Source organism: Oryctolagus cuniculus, chromosome 9 (assembly GCF_964237555.1).
Source record: "Oryctolagus cuniculus chromosome 9, mOryCun1.1, whole genome shotgun sequence".
NCBI lineage: Eukaryota > Metazoa > Chordata > Mammalia > Lagomorpha > Leporidae > Oryctolagus > Oryctolagus cuniculus.
In genome coordinates, this window is record NC_091440.1 from 61,715,455 (window position 1) to 61,728,936 (window position 13,482).

At 47.0% G+C, this 13,482-nt stretch overlaps 1 protein-coding gene across 1 annotated transcript in view; it reads left to right on the forward strand.

Moving 5' to 3' along the window:
* Positions 1-7,505: 7,505 nt before the first annotated feature.
* TNFSF11 (TNF superfamily member 11) overlaps positions 7,506-13,482 on the forward strand; it is a 33,433-nt gene continuing 27,456 nt past the window's right edge. The window contains exon 1 of the mRNA XM_002712966.5: positions 7,506-7,889. Within this exon, the coding sequence (XP_002713012.1) occupies positions 7,656-7,889 (234 nt within the window). The 5' untranslated portion in view covers positions 7,506-7,655. The remainder of the gene's footprint in view (positions 7,890-13,482) is intronic.

Below are 13,482 nucleotides of genomic sequence, written 5' to 3' on the forward strand. Positions count from 1 at the left end.
CCTATATGTTCCCCTGGCTACCAACTATTTATGGACACCTTGGCCCCTTATGTTGTATTGTCCATTCATGTCTTACAGGTGTCTCACCCAGTTTTTAACCAAATCTTGCTGCTTAATCCTTTGATATGTGAGGCTCCTCTCCCCAAAATGATTAAAAATATTTGGAAAACTCTAAACACCAAATCCCCTGTCTGGATGGAGATTCACCATGTACATTTGTACATTAACACCACTGATAAGATCGGCATTAATCCAAAAACAACCAGTATTGTTTAAGATGATATCTTCTAAGATAACGTAAGTGGAGGCTGAGCCTTGATCTGAACCTTATCAGTGTGCATAGGACTGTTTGGCAGCAAGCGAGACAGGCTGGATGGCTGGATTTTTCTGAGTGTGGTCAGAGAATCTTGCAACTGTGTACTCCCTTCAGGAATTCCACAGTTGTAAAAGCCTTCCATAACAATGGTGAGGCTTAATTTCCTGTTTCACTCTCATTCTCTCGGCAGTGTAGAGTATCATTGTCCAGAGGCTGCTCCATGTACAACATTGTAAGGAAGTAAGTGTCAAAGTGGACCTGAGCATCTATTAAGTCAGAGAGCAAAGAAACTTGAAAAAATGTCAAGCAGTGCCACTGTTCTTCCCACTTTTTTTGAAATAGTTTTTAAAAATAAAATTATGTTAACATGATCACATTAACATTTTTTCAGTTGAGATTTCTATTATGTCAAATATTTATAGCTGTCTCATAAAATGAAAGCTTTCAGGAGTCCTCATTAACTTTTTTTAAAAAAGATTTATTTATTTGAAAGAATTACAGAGAGAAAGAGAGAGACAGAGAGATCTTCCATCCTCTGGTTCACTCCCCAGATGACCGTCATGCCTAATGTGGGGACTGGCTGAATCCAGGAGCTTCATCTGGGTCTCCTACATGGGTGGCAGGGGATCAAAGACTTGGGCCATCTGCTGCTGCTTTTTCCATCCAGGCCATTAGCAGGGAGATGGATTGGAAGTGGAGCAGCCGGGACACAAACCAGTGCCTATATAGCATGCAGGCATCGCAGGCGGCAGCTTTACCTGCTATGCCACAATGCGAGCCCAAGTCCTCATTAACTTTTTTTTTTTTTTTTTTTGGACAGGCAGAGTTAGACAGTGAGAGAGAGAGAGACAGACAGAGAGAAAGGTCTTCCTTCCGTTGGTTCACTCCCCAAATGGCTGCTACGGCTGGTGTGCTGCACTGATCCGAAGCCAGGATCCAGGTACTTCCTCCTGGTCTCCCATGCAGGTGCAGGGCCCAAGCACTTGGGCCATCCTCCACTGCCTTCCCAGGCCACAGCAGAGAGCTGGACTGGAAGAGGAGCAACTGGGACAGAATCTGGTGCCCCAACCGGGACTAGAACCCGAAGTACCGGCGCCACAGACAGAGGATTAGCCAAGTGAGCCACAGCACCAGCCGTCCAACTTTTAAGAATAAAGGGGTCCTCCTGAGGCCAATACTTTAAAAATTGCTGCTCTAGCAGAATTACAGCAGAAAGACAACTATTCATTTTATGTGCCCAGCAGCACAACATAAATTCTTTATCTTTTGTGTATCTGTGCTTGAGTAATTTTCCTTTGAAAACTCCCTTCCCCCTCCTTTCAGCCCACAAAGTTCACAGTGGGTTAACTTAATTCCCTGGCTCAAGGGAGAGGCATTCAAATCAGACCTGTATTTAGCCAAAGTCTAGATCTGACCTTACATTTATCAACAACATGGACCAATAAATTGTCACTTGAGTCCGGAAAAGTCTTGTCTTAATACATCAAGGTATCAGGAAACAGAGTTTGGGAAATGGTGATCTAATCACCATGTTTAGAGTTGCGTATTGATTCAAGCTTTGAATCTTCAGATACCTGGATCTTGGCAGCACTGAATACCTATTAGTTTACGAGTTTACTTTGACTTAATTGTTTTATGATTTTGATAATTAATTAGGTTAATTGTTGTATTAATACAACATATAAATGAACTCATGGTCAATGAGAGACATATACAATTGGTAAAACGTATTAAATAAATTACTATAATAACATAATCACCCTCCACTTAAGACCAGCCCCTGGCTACTTTCTCTTTGGGTAGCTGCTACAATGGGATGAGTTATCTTTTATTATTATCTAAAAACCTGACTCCTCAAATTGGTTTATGTCCCACTTTTGTTATAAGGTTATATTGTTATAAGGTTCTCATTGTGTTGCACTTAGCCTGTGAAATACCAAGTTTTAATTATTTGTGTGATGATCTGCTCCAGAGGTTTTTCGCACTACAGTGTACGACATGTGTTCGACTTTGATTGCCATGTTCCTGGGATCCAGCTCAGGGTTGGCACAGCATGGATCCTCCCCAGTCTATCTGCAGAGTAAAGACTGAAGGCATGAGTGCCAGCGGGAGATGTTAAGGGTGCTGAGGGAGGATGATACTAGAGCACCCTCATGGGTTAGTGGGGCCACACAGGACGTCGGGAGGGGTGATGTCTGAGCAGGGAGAGCAGAGCGAGTAGGAAACACAACCCAGCAAAAGGCTGAACTTGAAGCTGATGTAAAAAGGGCACCCTCTAGCCAACTTGTGCAGCACCATTTGCAGACTGCACTTAGAGACCATGCAAGGAGTTTTGAATACGGGAATGATATAGGAGGTAGCTTTAAAATGTTCATGGAAAATGTATATTATGAAAAAGCCATGCATGGAGTTCAAAAATTTTTTGCACTTTTAATTCCATTTTTCCACAAACTTTATGCAGCCCTCTTAGATATTTTTGCTTTTAAAAAGATTTAATTTTTTTTAATTTATTCGAGAGGGAGGGAGAGAGGGTGGGAGGGAGATAGATAGATATCTGGTTCATCCTGCAAATGCCTGCAGTGGCCAGGACTGGACTCAAGAGCCGTGAACTCGATCCAGATCTCTTTACATGAGTGACAGGAACCCAATCACTTGAGCTATCCCTTTATTAGCAGGGAGCCAGAGTCAGGAACTAGAGCAGGTACTCAAACCTCAGCCTGCAGTCTCAAGCAGCATCTTAACTGCTAGGCCAAACACCTGTTTCCCATAATTTTGCTTTCAAAAGGAAATCAATGTGTATGGACCTGGACCTGTGCAGGGGACAAACAAAACTGGAGTTGGTGAGATCAGATACAAGATGTGATTAATTCAGATGAGAAATAGTGTGGCTTAGATTGAGAGAGTGGCAGAAACTTTGAGATTCCTTCACTCATTGGTTTTTAAAGACAATTTTATTTATTTTTATTTAATTTGAGAAACAGAGACACAAAGAGAGAAACAGAGACACAAATAGATTTTCTATCTGCTGGTTCTCTCTGCAAAGGCTTGCAACAGCTCAGGCTGAACCAAGCAGGAAGCAGGAGCCTGGAACTCAATCCAGGTCTTCCATGTAGATTGCAGGTATCAAAACACTTGAGTCATCACCTGCTACCTCCCAAGGTGCACATTAGCAGGAAGCGGGATCAGAAGTGGAGTCAGGACTCCAGGGCACTCTGACATGAAAATTGGGCATTGCAAGTGACATCTTTTTAAACATTTATTTATTTATTTTTAAAGTTTTTTTTTTTATTTTATTTTTGACAGGCAGAGTGGACAGTGAGAGAGAGAGAGACAGAGAGAAAGGTCTTCCTTTGCCGTTGGTTCACCCTCCAGTGGCCGCTGCGGCTGGTGTGCTGCAGCCGGCGCACCGTGCTGATCTGATGGCAGGAGCCAGGTGCTTCTCCTGGTCTCCCATGCAGGTGCAGGGCCCAAGCACTTGGGCCATCCTCCACTGCACTCCCGGGCCACAGCAGAGAGTTGGCCTGGAAGAGGGGCAACCGGGACAGAATCCGGTGCCCCGACCAGGACTAGAACCCAATGTGCCAGTGCTGCAAGGCGGAGGATTAGCCTATTGAGCCGCGGCACCAGCCTAAAGTTTTTTGTTTGTTTGTTTGTTTTTTGAAAGGCAGAGTTACAGAAGCAAGGGCAGAGAGAGGTCTTCCATCTGCCTATTCACTCCCTAAATGGCTGCAATGGACAGAGCTGGGCCGATCCAAAGCCAGGAGCATGGAGCTTCTTCCAGGTCTCCCAGGTGAGTGTGGGGACCCAAGGACCTAGGCTATCTTCTACTGCTTTCCCAGGCTATAACAGAGAGCTGGATCAGAAGTGGAGCAGCCAGTACTCAAACCAGCATCCACATGGGATGCTGGCACTGTAGACGGCGGCTTTTCCCACTACATCACCCAGCCGGCTCTGCAAGTGGCGTCTTAACCACTGCACCAAATGCCTGCCCCTCTTCACTCATCTTTTATTTAACAAATATTTACTGTGTACCTATTGTACCAGGCAGCATTCTAGGAAATGGTGAATGTTATAGAAGTGTATAACACATAAAGAGCTCTTGAATGTTTAGGGCTTACATATTAATTGCAGTGTGGAATACTGACAAATAAATAGATGAAAAAGATATGTTACCTTCGAAGGAGTAGCAAGTGGACTGCTAGTGAAGTTTCTAATGCAGCCTATTGAAGTCCTCACACAACGGAATGCCATCTTATGAGTACCAGAAGAAAATACCTGCCAAGTGGCAGGGATGTCATGTGAGGGGTCACAGGAATGTAACATGATGCTCTGGGTCTAGTATACCTGAGTGTGATTCAGAGATTTGAGAGATCTTGTAATCTGAGAATCAAGATGAAAAGGAATTAAAAAAAGTATAAGACAAAGCATCATGACATCATTGCATTAAAACTCACTGATGGGGCTGGCGCTGTGGCACAGCAGGTAAAGCCACCACCTGCAGTGCCGGCATCCCATCTGGGCACTGGTTCAAGTCCTGGCTGCTCCACTTCTGATCCCGCTCCCTGCTAATGTGCCTGGGAAAGCAGTAGAAGATGGCCCAAGTCCTTGGGCCCCTGCACCCACGTGGGAGACCTGGAAGAAGCTCCTGGCTCCTGGCTTCAGATCAGCCCAGCTCCGGCCATTGTGGCCATTTGGGGAGAGAACCAGTGGATGGAAGACCTCTCTTTCTTTCTCTGTCTCTACCTCTCCCTGTAACTCTTTCAAGTAAATGATTAAATCTAAAAAAGTGGACTCTGCGGCCGGCGCCGCGGCTCACTAGGCTAATCCTCCGCCTAGCGGCGCCGGCACACCGGGTTCTAGTCCCGGTCAGGGCACCGGATTCTGTCCCGGTTGCCCCTCTTCCAGGCCAGCCCTCTGCTGTGGCCAGGGAGTGCAGTGGAGGATGGCCCAGGTGCTTGGGCCCTGCACCCCATGGGAGACCAGGAAAAGCACCTGGCTCCTGGCTCCTGCCATCGGATCAGCGCGGTGCGCCGGCCGCAGCGCGCCGGCCGCGGCGGCCATTGGAGGGTGAGCCAACGGCAAAGGAAGATCTTTCTCTCTGTTTCTCTCTCTCACTGTCCACTCTGCCTGTCAAAAAAAAAAAAAAAAGTGGACTCTGGTCACTCTTCTTCAACATGTATTGAGGTTGAAGTATTCCATGTGGAAGACACGCTTTAATAAGTCAGAAATGTATCATTTGTGATAAACGCTATCAAAGTGCCTATTGGAGAACTGAGCAAAGAAATATTTGAAACAAAACAGTATTAATAAAAAAGTGAAAACGGTGCAAGCTTTATAGATGTTTAAGTGGCCAGCACCTCCTCTCTTTCCCTCTGAAGAGGCATCAGAATTTGTGAGCTTTGTTAATATTCTCATTCTTACCAAGGTGCACAGTTCTCAAACAGGCATTTACAAAACCCTAGAAAGTTTTCTTCAGCAATGGAAGTAATATTTACCTCTCTCATCAGTTTTTTTTTTTTTGAAAGGCAGAGTTACAGAGAGGCAGAGGCAGAGAGAGAAAGAGAGGTCTTCTATCTGCTGGTTCACTCCCCAGATGGCCGCAATGGCCGGAGCTACGCTGATCCGGAGCCAGGAGCTTCTTATGGGTCTCCCACGGGGGTGCAGGGGCCCAAGGACTTGGGCCATCATCTACTGCTATCCCAGGCCATAGCAGAGAGGTGGATCAGTAGTACAGCAGCTGGGACTCGAACTGGAGCCCATATGGGATGCCAGCAATGCAGGCAGCAGCTTTACCTGCTTTGCCACAGCACCAGCCCCTCTCATCAGCTTTATATAAGATGTCTCTTTTAAAAAAATTTTATTTATTTATTTGAGAGGTAGAGTTACGGACAGTGAGAGGGAGAGACAGAGAGAAAGGTCTTCCCACTGCTAGTTCACTCCCCAGATAACTGCAACAGCCGGAGCTGCGCTGATCTGAAGCCAGGAGCTTCTTCCAGTCTCCCATACGGGTGCAGGGGCCCAAGGACTTGAGCCATCTTCCACTGCTTTCCCAGGCCATAGCAGAGAACTGGATTGGAAGAGGAGCAGCCGGGACCAGAACCAGCATCCATATGGGATGCCAGCACCCGCAGGCGGAGGATTAACCTAGTGCGCTACAGCGCTGGCCCCTAAGATGTCTCTTACACAGATAGATATTAGGCACAGAGGTTAAGATACCATTTGAGACACTGGCATCCCATATCAGAGTGCCTGGGTTCAAGTCCTAGCTCTGCTCCCAATTCCAGTTTCCAGATAATGCACACCCGGGGAGGCAGCAGGTGATGACTTAAGTACTTGGGTCCCTGCCATGCATGTGGAAGACCCTCAGTGAGTTCTGGGCTCCTGGCATCAGCCTGGTCCAGCCCTAGTTGTTGGGGCATTTGGGGAGTGAACTAGTGGATAGAAGCTGGATCTCTCTCTCTCTCTCTCTCTCTCTCTCTCTCTCTCTCTGTGTGTGTGTGTGTGTGTGTGTCTTTCTAGGGCTTGCTTGTTGCACATCCCTGTATCCTTTTTCTCTGCATCACCATCTTCATTTTAAGTGAGTTGATGTCTGTAAGCTCTCTTTTGCTGCATTCAAAGCAGCCACGCGTAAAGCTACTTTGATGATGCAGAAGCACGCAGCTGGGAAGACAGTTCTGAAATTTTCTAAGCCTTCCAAAATACTTCGGGAAGCAACATTTGGAACGTGATAGAGGCCGAACCTTTAAGATTCCTGAGGATGATCTTTGCTGAGTTGGGGATGGGGGTAGGGGACAAGAATAGGAAGGGTATTCAGAGGTCACCAAGTCTAACCTAAATCCAAAGGAGAAAACTGAGCTCAGACATGTGCACTGCCCCCAAGGAACGCGCCCATGGAACTCTTCAGCCTTGCCCAAGATCCCCTTTGCATCGCCCGCAGCCCACCTTTGGGCTCTGCAGAAAGGCAGCCTGGGATGACCCAGCGGAGCCTGGAACCCCTGGAGCAACCCACAGCCTCCCCCTCGGAGGGCCCTGATGGGGAGGAGGCTGACAGTGCAAGAGGGGGAGAGGAAGGAAGGTGGGAGTGGAAGAGGCAGCCTCGCCCCGGGCTGATTGGCTCCCGAGGCCGGCCCTCTCGAAGCGCTTTTTATAAGAGTTGGGGTTGCCGGGCGCCCTGCCCGCTGGCCCGCGCGCCCCAGGAGCCACCGCCGGGCTCCGAGCGAGCGAGCTAGCGAGCGAGCGCCCCACGTCCAGGCTCCCGCCTGGCCCCTCCGCTGTCTTTGGAGTTGGCCGCGAGCGGACGGGAAAGGGAGGGAGCGCCCGAGCGAGCGGGCTGAGCGCCATGCGCCGCGCCAGCCGAGACTACACCAAGTACCTGCGCGGCTCCGAGGAGATGGGCAGCGGCGGCTCCGGCGCCCCGCACGAGGGCCCCCTGCACGCCCCGCCGCCGCCGCCCGCGTCGCCCCCGCCGCCCCAGCCGCCCGCCGCTTCCCGCTCCATGTTCGTGGCGCTCCTGGGGCTGGGGTTGGGCCAGGTGGTCTGCAGCGTCGCCCTGTTCCTCTACTTCCGAGCGCAGGTGAGTGGCTTCCCTCCCCCCGGGTGCCTGCGCACACCGCGCGCCTCCTGCATTTGGGGACAACCGGCCTGGCCGCTGGCCACGGCTCCTCAGATCTTGCCTATGCAAGAGGGGAAATGACTCCGAGAGAGCGAGAGCGCGGGCCTGGGGACTAGCCAGCTCGGGGCTGCCCCGCACGCTCGGCCCTGCTCTCTGAGCGCGGAGGCTGGGCTCCTGGGGTTTGAATTTCCCCCCTGGAAACAGCATTGGCCGCTCGCTCACCTCTGCTGGAGAAGGCACGTTTTCTCCTGCCGTCCATTTCTCACTTGGAGTTAAGACCCAACCAACTTAGGTCCCCTAGGAGGAAAAAAAAAATCCAGCTCCTCCACTTTGGCACCGACCCCTTTCCCTTTCTGCCCACCGCCTGGGGGACTTCGGGTCCCGGGTGGGCCAATTTGCCGTTGTGCTGGGGACACAGGGCTGGAAGTGTGCGCGGTGCCAGCCGGCGCTGGGATACCCGGTGGCGATGCCCGGGTTGCCAGGGGGGGACACAGCGCGACCAGGGACGCCCAGTCTCGGCACAGGGACCATGCCGCCGCGCTGACCCGTGGCACACCACTCGCTGGCGGCGAAGTGGGACGGCCCCACGTGCTTGCCGGGGAGGTGGGCGGAGGAAGGAAGCAAGGTGTGTGCGGTGAGCAGGGCTCCGCTACAATCTAGGAAATACCCAGCCTTTGAACAGACGAAGAGGCTGTGCAAGGCGGCTCGGAACTGCAGGGGGAGAGTGGAAAGGAAGGGGCACATTTGTAATACTATGCTTTCTGGTGGTTTATGTCTTGTGTTTTCTTGGAAATTGCAGTGCAGTTGGTTGGATTCATTCAAATATTCTTGTCTGGTGCTGTGAACTCTTTCTCAGAGGAAGTGGGGGGCTGACTGTGCATTTTTTTTATGGGAAAAGAAAGTTGGGTTTGGACTTCATTGGTTTCAGATTCAAAGGTGATTACTAAACTAAGTTGGATGCATGAAAACATGGCATTGTGTTCATTGTATGGACTTTTGACATGGGCCAGCATCCTCAACTCCATTACTTTTAACAGTGGCTTTTCGTTAACCATTCATTATCCACTGGTTTGCATTTTATGGAGATAATGTGGTTATCTACTAAAGTAGAAATACTTTGATCGATACTGCAGGAAATTTATGTTTATGTATTATAACAATAATTTTTACATGATGAGAAATTTTTTTCCCTAAGATGAAAGGATAAATCATTCATTCTCGACTTTGGTGTGTTTTTTGTGCAGCACAGATTATGCTAATCTCTATGAAAGTAAATGCTTTTCTTTCTCTGGAGTATGTTGTAGTCAAGAGTGAATGGTTTATCCTTTTTCTCATCCAGCATTTGGCTCTTCATCAGCTTGTGTACTGAGTGTGTGTGTTGTGAGCAAGATTCAATAGTATGAAATACGAGTCAAGAGTCACTTATTCAACACACAATATCCACCTACTGTGTGCCTGGTACCCAGGAAGGAAGGAACCTCAACAAAAACCTTAAAATCCTTAGTCAAACAAGAGGGCTGCAGTCATATAGGGACTAAATATGCAGTAGTTCTCAGCATTTTATCTAACACCTTGTGAATACATTTTCATGACAGTAATAGTGAACACTGTGAACATTCAGCATTGAACACAGTAGGACAATGAACAAGTTCTCTTTTTTAAATATTTATCTGAAAGGCACAGTGACAGAGATAGAGAGAGACAGACAGTCTGGGGGTTGAGGGGAGTGGAACACCTTCCATCTGCTGGTTCACTCCACCAAATGCTGGCAACAACAGAGCTTGGGCCAGCCCAAACAAGGATCCTAGAACTCCATCTAGGTCTCCCATGTGGGTGGCAGGGGCCCAAGCATTTGAGCCCTCATCTGCTGCCTCCCGGCAACATAAACAGGAGGCTGGATGGAAAGCAGGTAGTGGGAGTTGAACCAGACATTCCAAAATAGGATGCAGCTGTCCCAAGCTTAGGCTGCTGTGCCACGATGCATACCCCTAGAATGAATGAGTTCTAGGGACCGTGAGCCACCAAGCTTGACAGGAACCATGGAAATCTGTGTGGCTCAGTAGGAGCCAGTCATTCAGCCCTCCCATAGCAATTCTCAGTGGCCCTCTGATGATAACCTAAAGGCTTGTAGTAAACCTGATGGCACACGGGTAATAGTGAAACACTCAAAACCTTGTCTGAAGTCAACATGTGAGCTAGTAAGCCTGGCTTCAGAGTTTTCATTCAGAGAATTTAATTCCATCAGATTTCTAGGTACCACTTTCCTAATAACCATGAAGATTGGGTTTATCTAAGACTTAGGAAAAATGTTCTAGCTATTATTGTGAATCCAGTCCTGCACTGCACTTTTAAAAGAGTATCCAGTAAAGAAGTAATATTAGGAGCAATGTGTTCACATGAATACCCCCGCTAGATCTGATTGCATTTTACTGCATTTGCTGCCTAGTGGAGATTTAATTCAATGGAGATACATCCTGAAACAGTTCAAGTGAAATGCTATCATATCTGGAATTTGTTTCAAAATAATTAGTGGGAAGGGGGAGGGAATAGGGAAGTCATTGCTCAAAGATTGAAGTAAGATTGGGCCACTCATTGGTAATTTTAGAAGTTGAGTTTTGGGGACATCAGGGTTTAGTCTATGATCATTTCTACTTTTATATATCTTGGAGGATTTTTCTCAAGATTAAGAGAATCACTTTGGGTTATCTTAGCATTCTCAAGATAAAGCAATTCAATGTCGTTTTAAATGCATTTAGAAGAATGCCAAGAAAATGTAAAATTTATAGTGACTTTTTTCAGTTTTTCTCTTCTTGACTCGCATTTGAATGGTTAAAAAAGAATCGTCCTGAATGTTGGCAGATTACCTGTGCCTAGATTTTTAAAATATGTATAGTAGATCCTGTGTAGATTGCTTCTCTCTTCACAACCCCTGCTAAGAGAAAATAGCATGCGGCTTGTGCTGTATTTTTACCACATAGTATTCATACTTTGGTTCACAAAGAAAAAAGCCAAACTTCTCAAAAACACTGCTTGTGATACTCGTGTGCGTGTGTGCAATTTAAACTCCCTTACAACATATTTGAAGTTTAGGATTTAGCTAAGAGATAAGCTTTTCAGAAACCTCAAACTCTTTTGCCCTTGTCACTTTCCCTCTCAACCTCCCTATTTGCTTTTTAGCCAGGACACTACTGAAAATAGGGTGGACAGATGTGCAGGCTGCCTGTTGGAAAAGACAGAGAACTTTAAAAGAGTAAAAATAAAAATAAAACTGGTAATGCTTGGTGAGAAAGAAGAGGACTGTGTGTCAAGTATCTGCCCTGTTTAACCCTACAAATGATCAAGTTTCAAGGAAGCTAAAAAAATAACAAAAAACTGAAACTAAATTTATTGCATAGGTATTATATCATCCGGTAAATGCACTTATGTCTATTTTAAATCAGATATGCAGGATTTAGTGTTTTGAAGACATTTCTAGGTGTAAGTGCTTTTCTGACAGGTTTCTGTGTTCCTCACTCCATGTGAGTCCGTGAAGAGAGGGAGTGCCTGTTTTGCATACTTTTTGCAGCGTCTGGCGCAGCAGCAGAGTCCGCCGTGTTTCGTTGACCAAAAATCTTCTCTTAAGGATATGGATGGAATTGGCTGGAAGGGCAGAAGGAGGGATGCAGCCATGAGTATTTTCTTTTAAGAAAGGGACACAGTCTTTTGCATTGTATTCCTTGGTATCAAATCCTCAACTATCATTAACTGTTGGAACATTTTTGTACTAATTGGCATTTGGTATTACTTGTGAAAAAAGCTTAAATTGTTGCCCAGGGAAATTTGGAGTCATTTTTAACAGTAGAACATCTCTTTGTATTTGTCTAGCTGGCATTGTAAAGCATCTCTTCTCAAACTTTAAGGTGTGTAAGAACACCCAGGGACCTGACTGATGTGCAGGGTCCCAGGCAGCAGGCCAGAGCAGAGCCTGAGATTCGGCATCTGAAGGAGCTCCCAGCGAGCCCGTGCCCGTGCCTGGTCTTAGACTGCACTCGGAGCTGTGTGCCCCACAGCTCCAAGCGTGTCAGCACGACGCGAGTTTACCCGGTGTCAGGGTCCCCAGGCGTTCAGCACCAACACTGCGGTGTTCTGCAGCTCAGTAGCCGGCTGAGGCCGCCTCCTGTCTCTTGCTCCCCAGGTCACTGTTCCCCAGTGACCCTCCATATCAGTTGTCTGGGCTTTTCTGGTTTTGTGGGACACTTATTGGTATGAGGGAGCTTTTGTTTTCTTTTTCAGTGAATGACTGAAAGCTTTCTTTATATAAAAACCTCACATCTGTTGATTCATCCCAATTATTCCAGAGAAAATATAAAAACTATGGGTTGCAAAGAGTTTTTGCTTCGTACTGGTACCTCTCCCATGATGATAGCTAATCCTTATTTTGCAAAACTACAATGATAAAGTTTGTAATAGTGCATGCACCAAGGCTGTCATTTCATGGTAAGAATTTCAGATGTGACTAGGATATTTTCTAGTTTATTTTTGATGCCTGGAAGGTTATTCTGATACTTTTAAAAAGATCACTATACCAGGGAGAGAGAGTTGGTATTCGTTCTGACTGCGCTTTGGTTATTATAGTTTTTCTTTTTCACTTTTTCATCTATTCTGTACTTATTAATAAGCACGTGCATATGAAATACCTTGATAAGAAAGAAGACAAATGCAACTGAAATTTTGGAGTCCACCCAATAGTTTGCTGATAGCATGCATTCTTCGTGAGCATTTTGAAGTTCCCTCGTATTATTAATTAAGCAATTGGTTGCTAATTATCATTACCCTTTAGTTGGCAGTCACTGCCAAGGCCTGTCAGAGCTCTGGGAGGAGCAGGCAGACAATTTAAAAGATAGTGCTTGGTGGCTGGCGCCGCAGCTCACTAGGCTAATCCTCTGCCTGTGGCGCCGGCACACCGGGTTCTAGTCCCGGTCGGGGCACCGGATTCTGTCCCGGTTGCCCCTCTTCCAGGCCAGCTCTCTGCTGTGGCCCGGGAGGGCAGTGGAGGATGGCCCAAGTCCTTGGGCCCTGTACCCGCATGGGAGACCAGGAGGAAGCACCCGGCTCCTGGCTTCAGATCGGCACAGTGCCAGAGGTAGTGGCCATTTGGGGGGTGAACCAACGGAAGGAAGACCTTTCTCTCTGTCTCTCTCTCTCACTGTCTAACTCTGCCTGTCAAAAAAAAAAAAAAAAAAAAAAAAAAAAAAGGTAGTGCTTGGAGAAAGACTCACACTGGGCACCTGTTCCAACCTAGAGATATGCTGATAGCTCTTTGGGAATTTTGAGTGGAATACTTCTTTATATTATTGACATTTTAGCATCATCCACCCAGCTCATAGCCATGTGGCCTGCTCATGCAGCCCTCCAGATCCCATAATGCACTCCAGGTTGGCAAACACTAATGGGAGTTTCAGAAAAATGAGACATTAACGCTTCTGGCTCCAATTTTTTTCCCTTTAAGTTTGCTTTTTAAATGTAAAAGGCAAAGAGTTCGCTCTCAAGCCAGATGGATAGACACAGTGAGGGA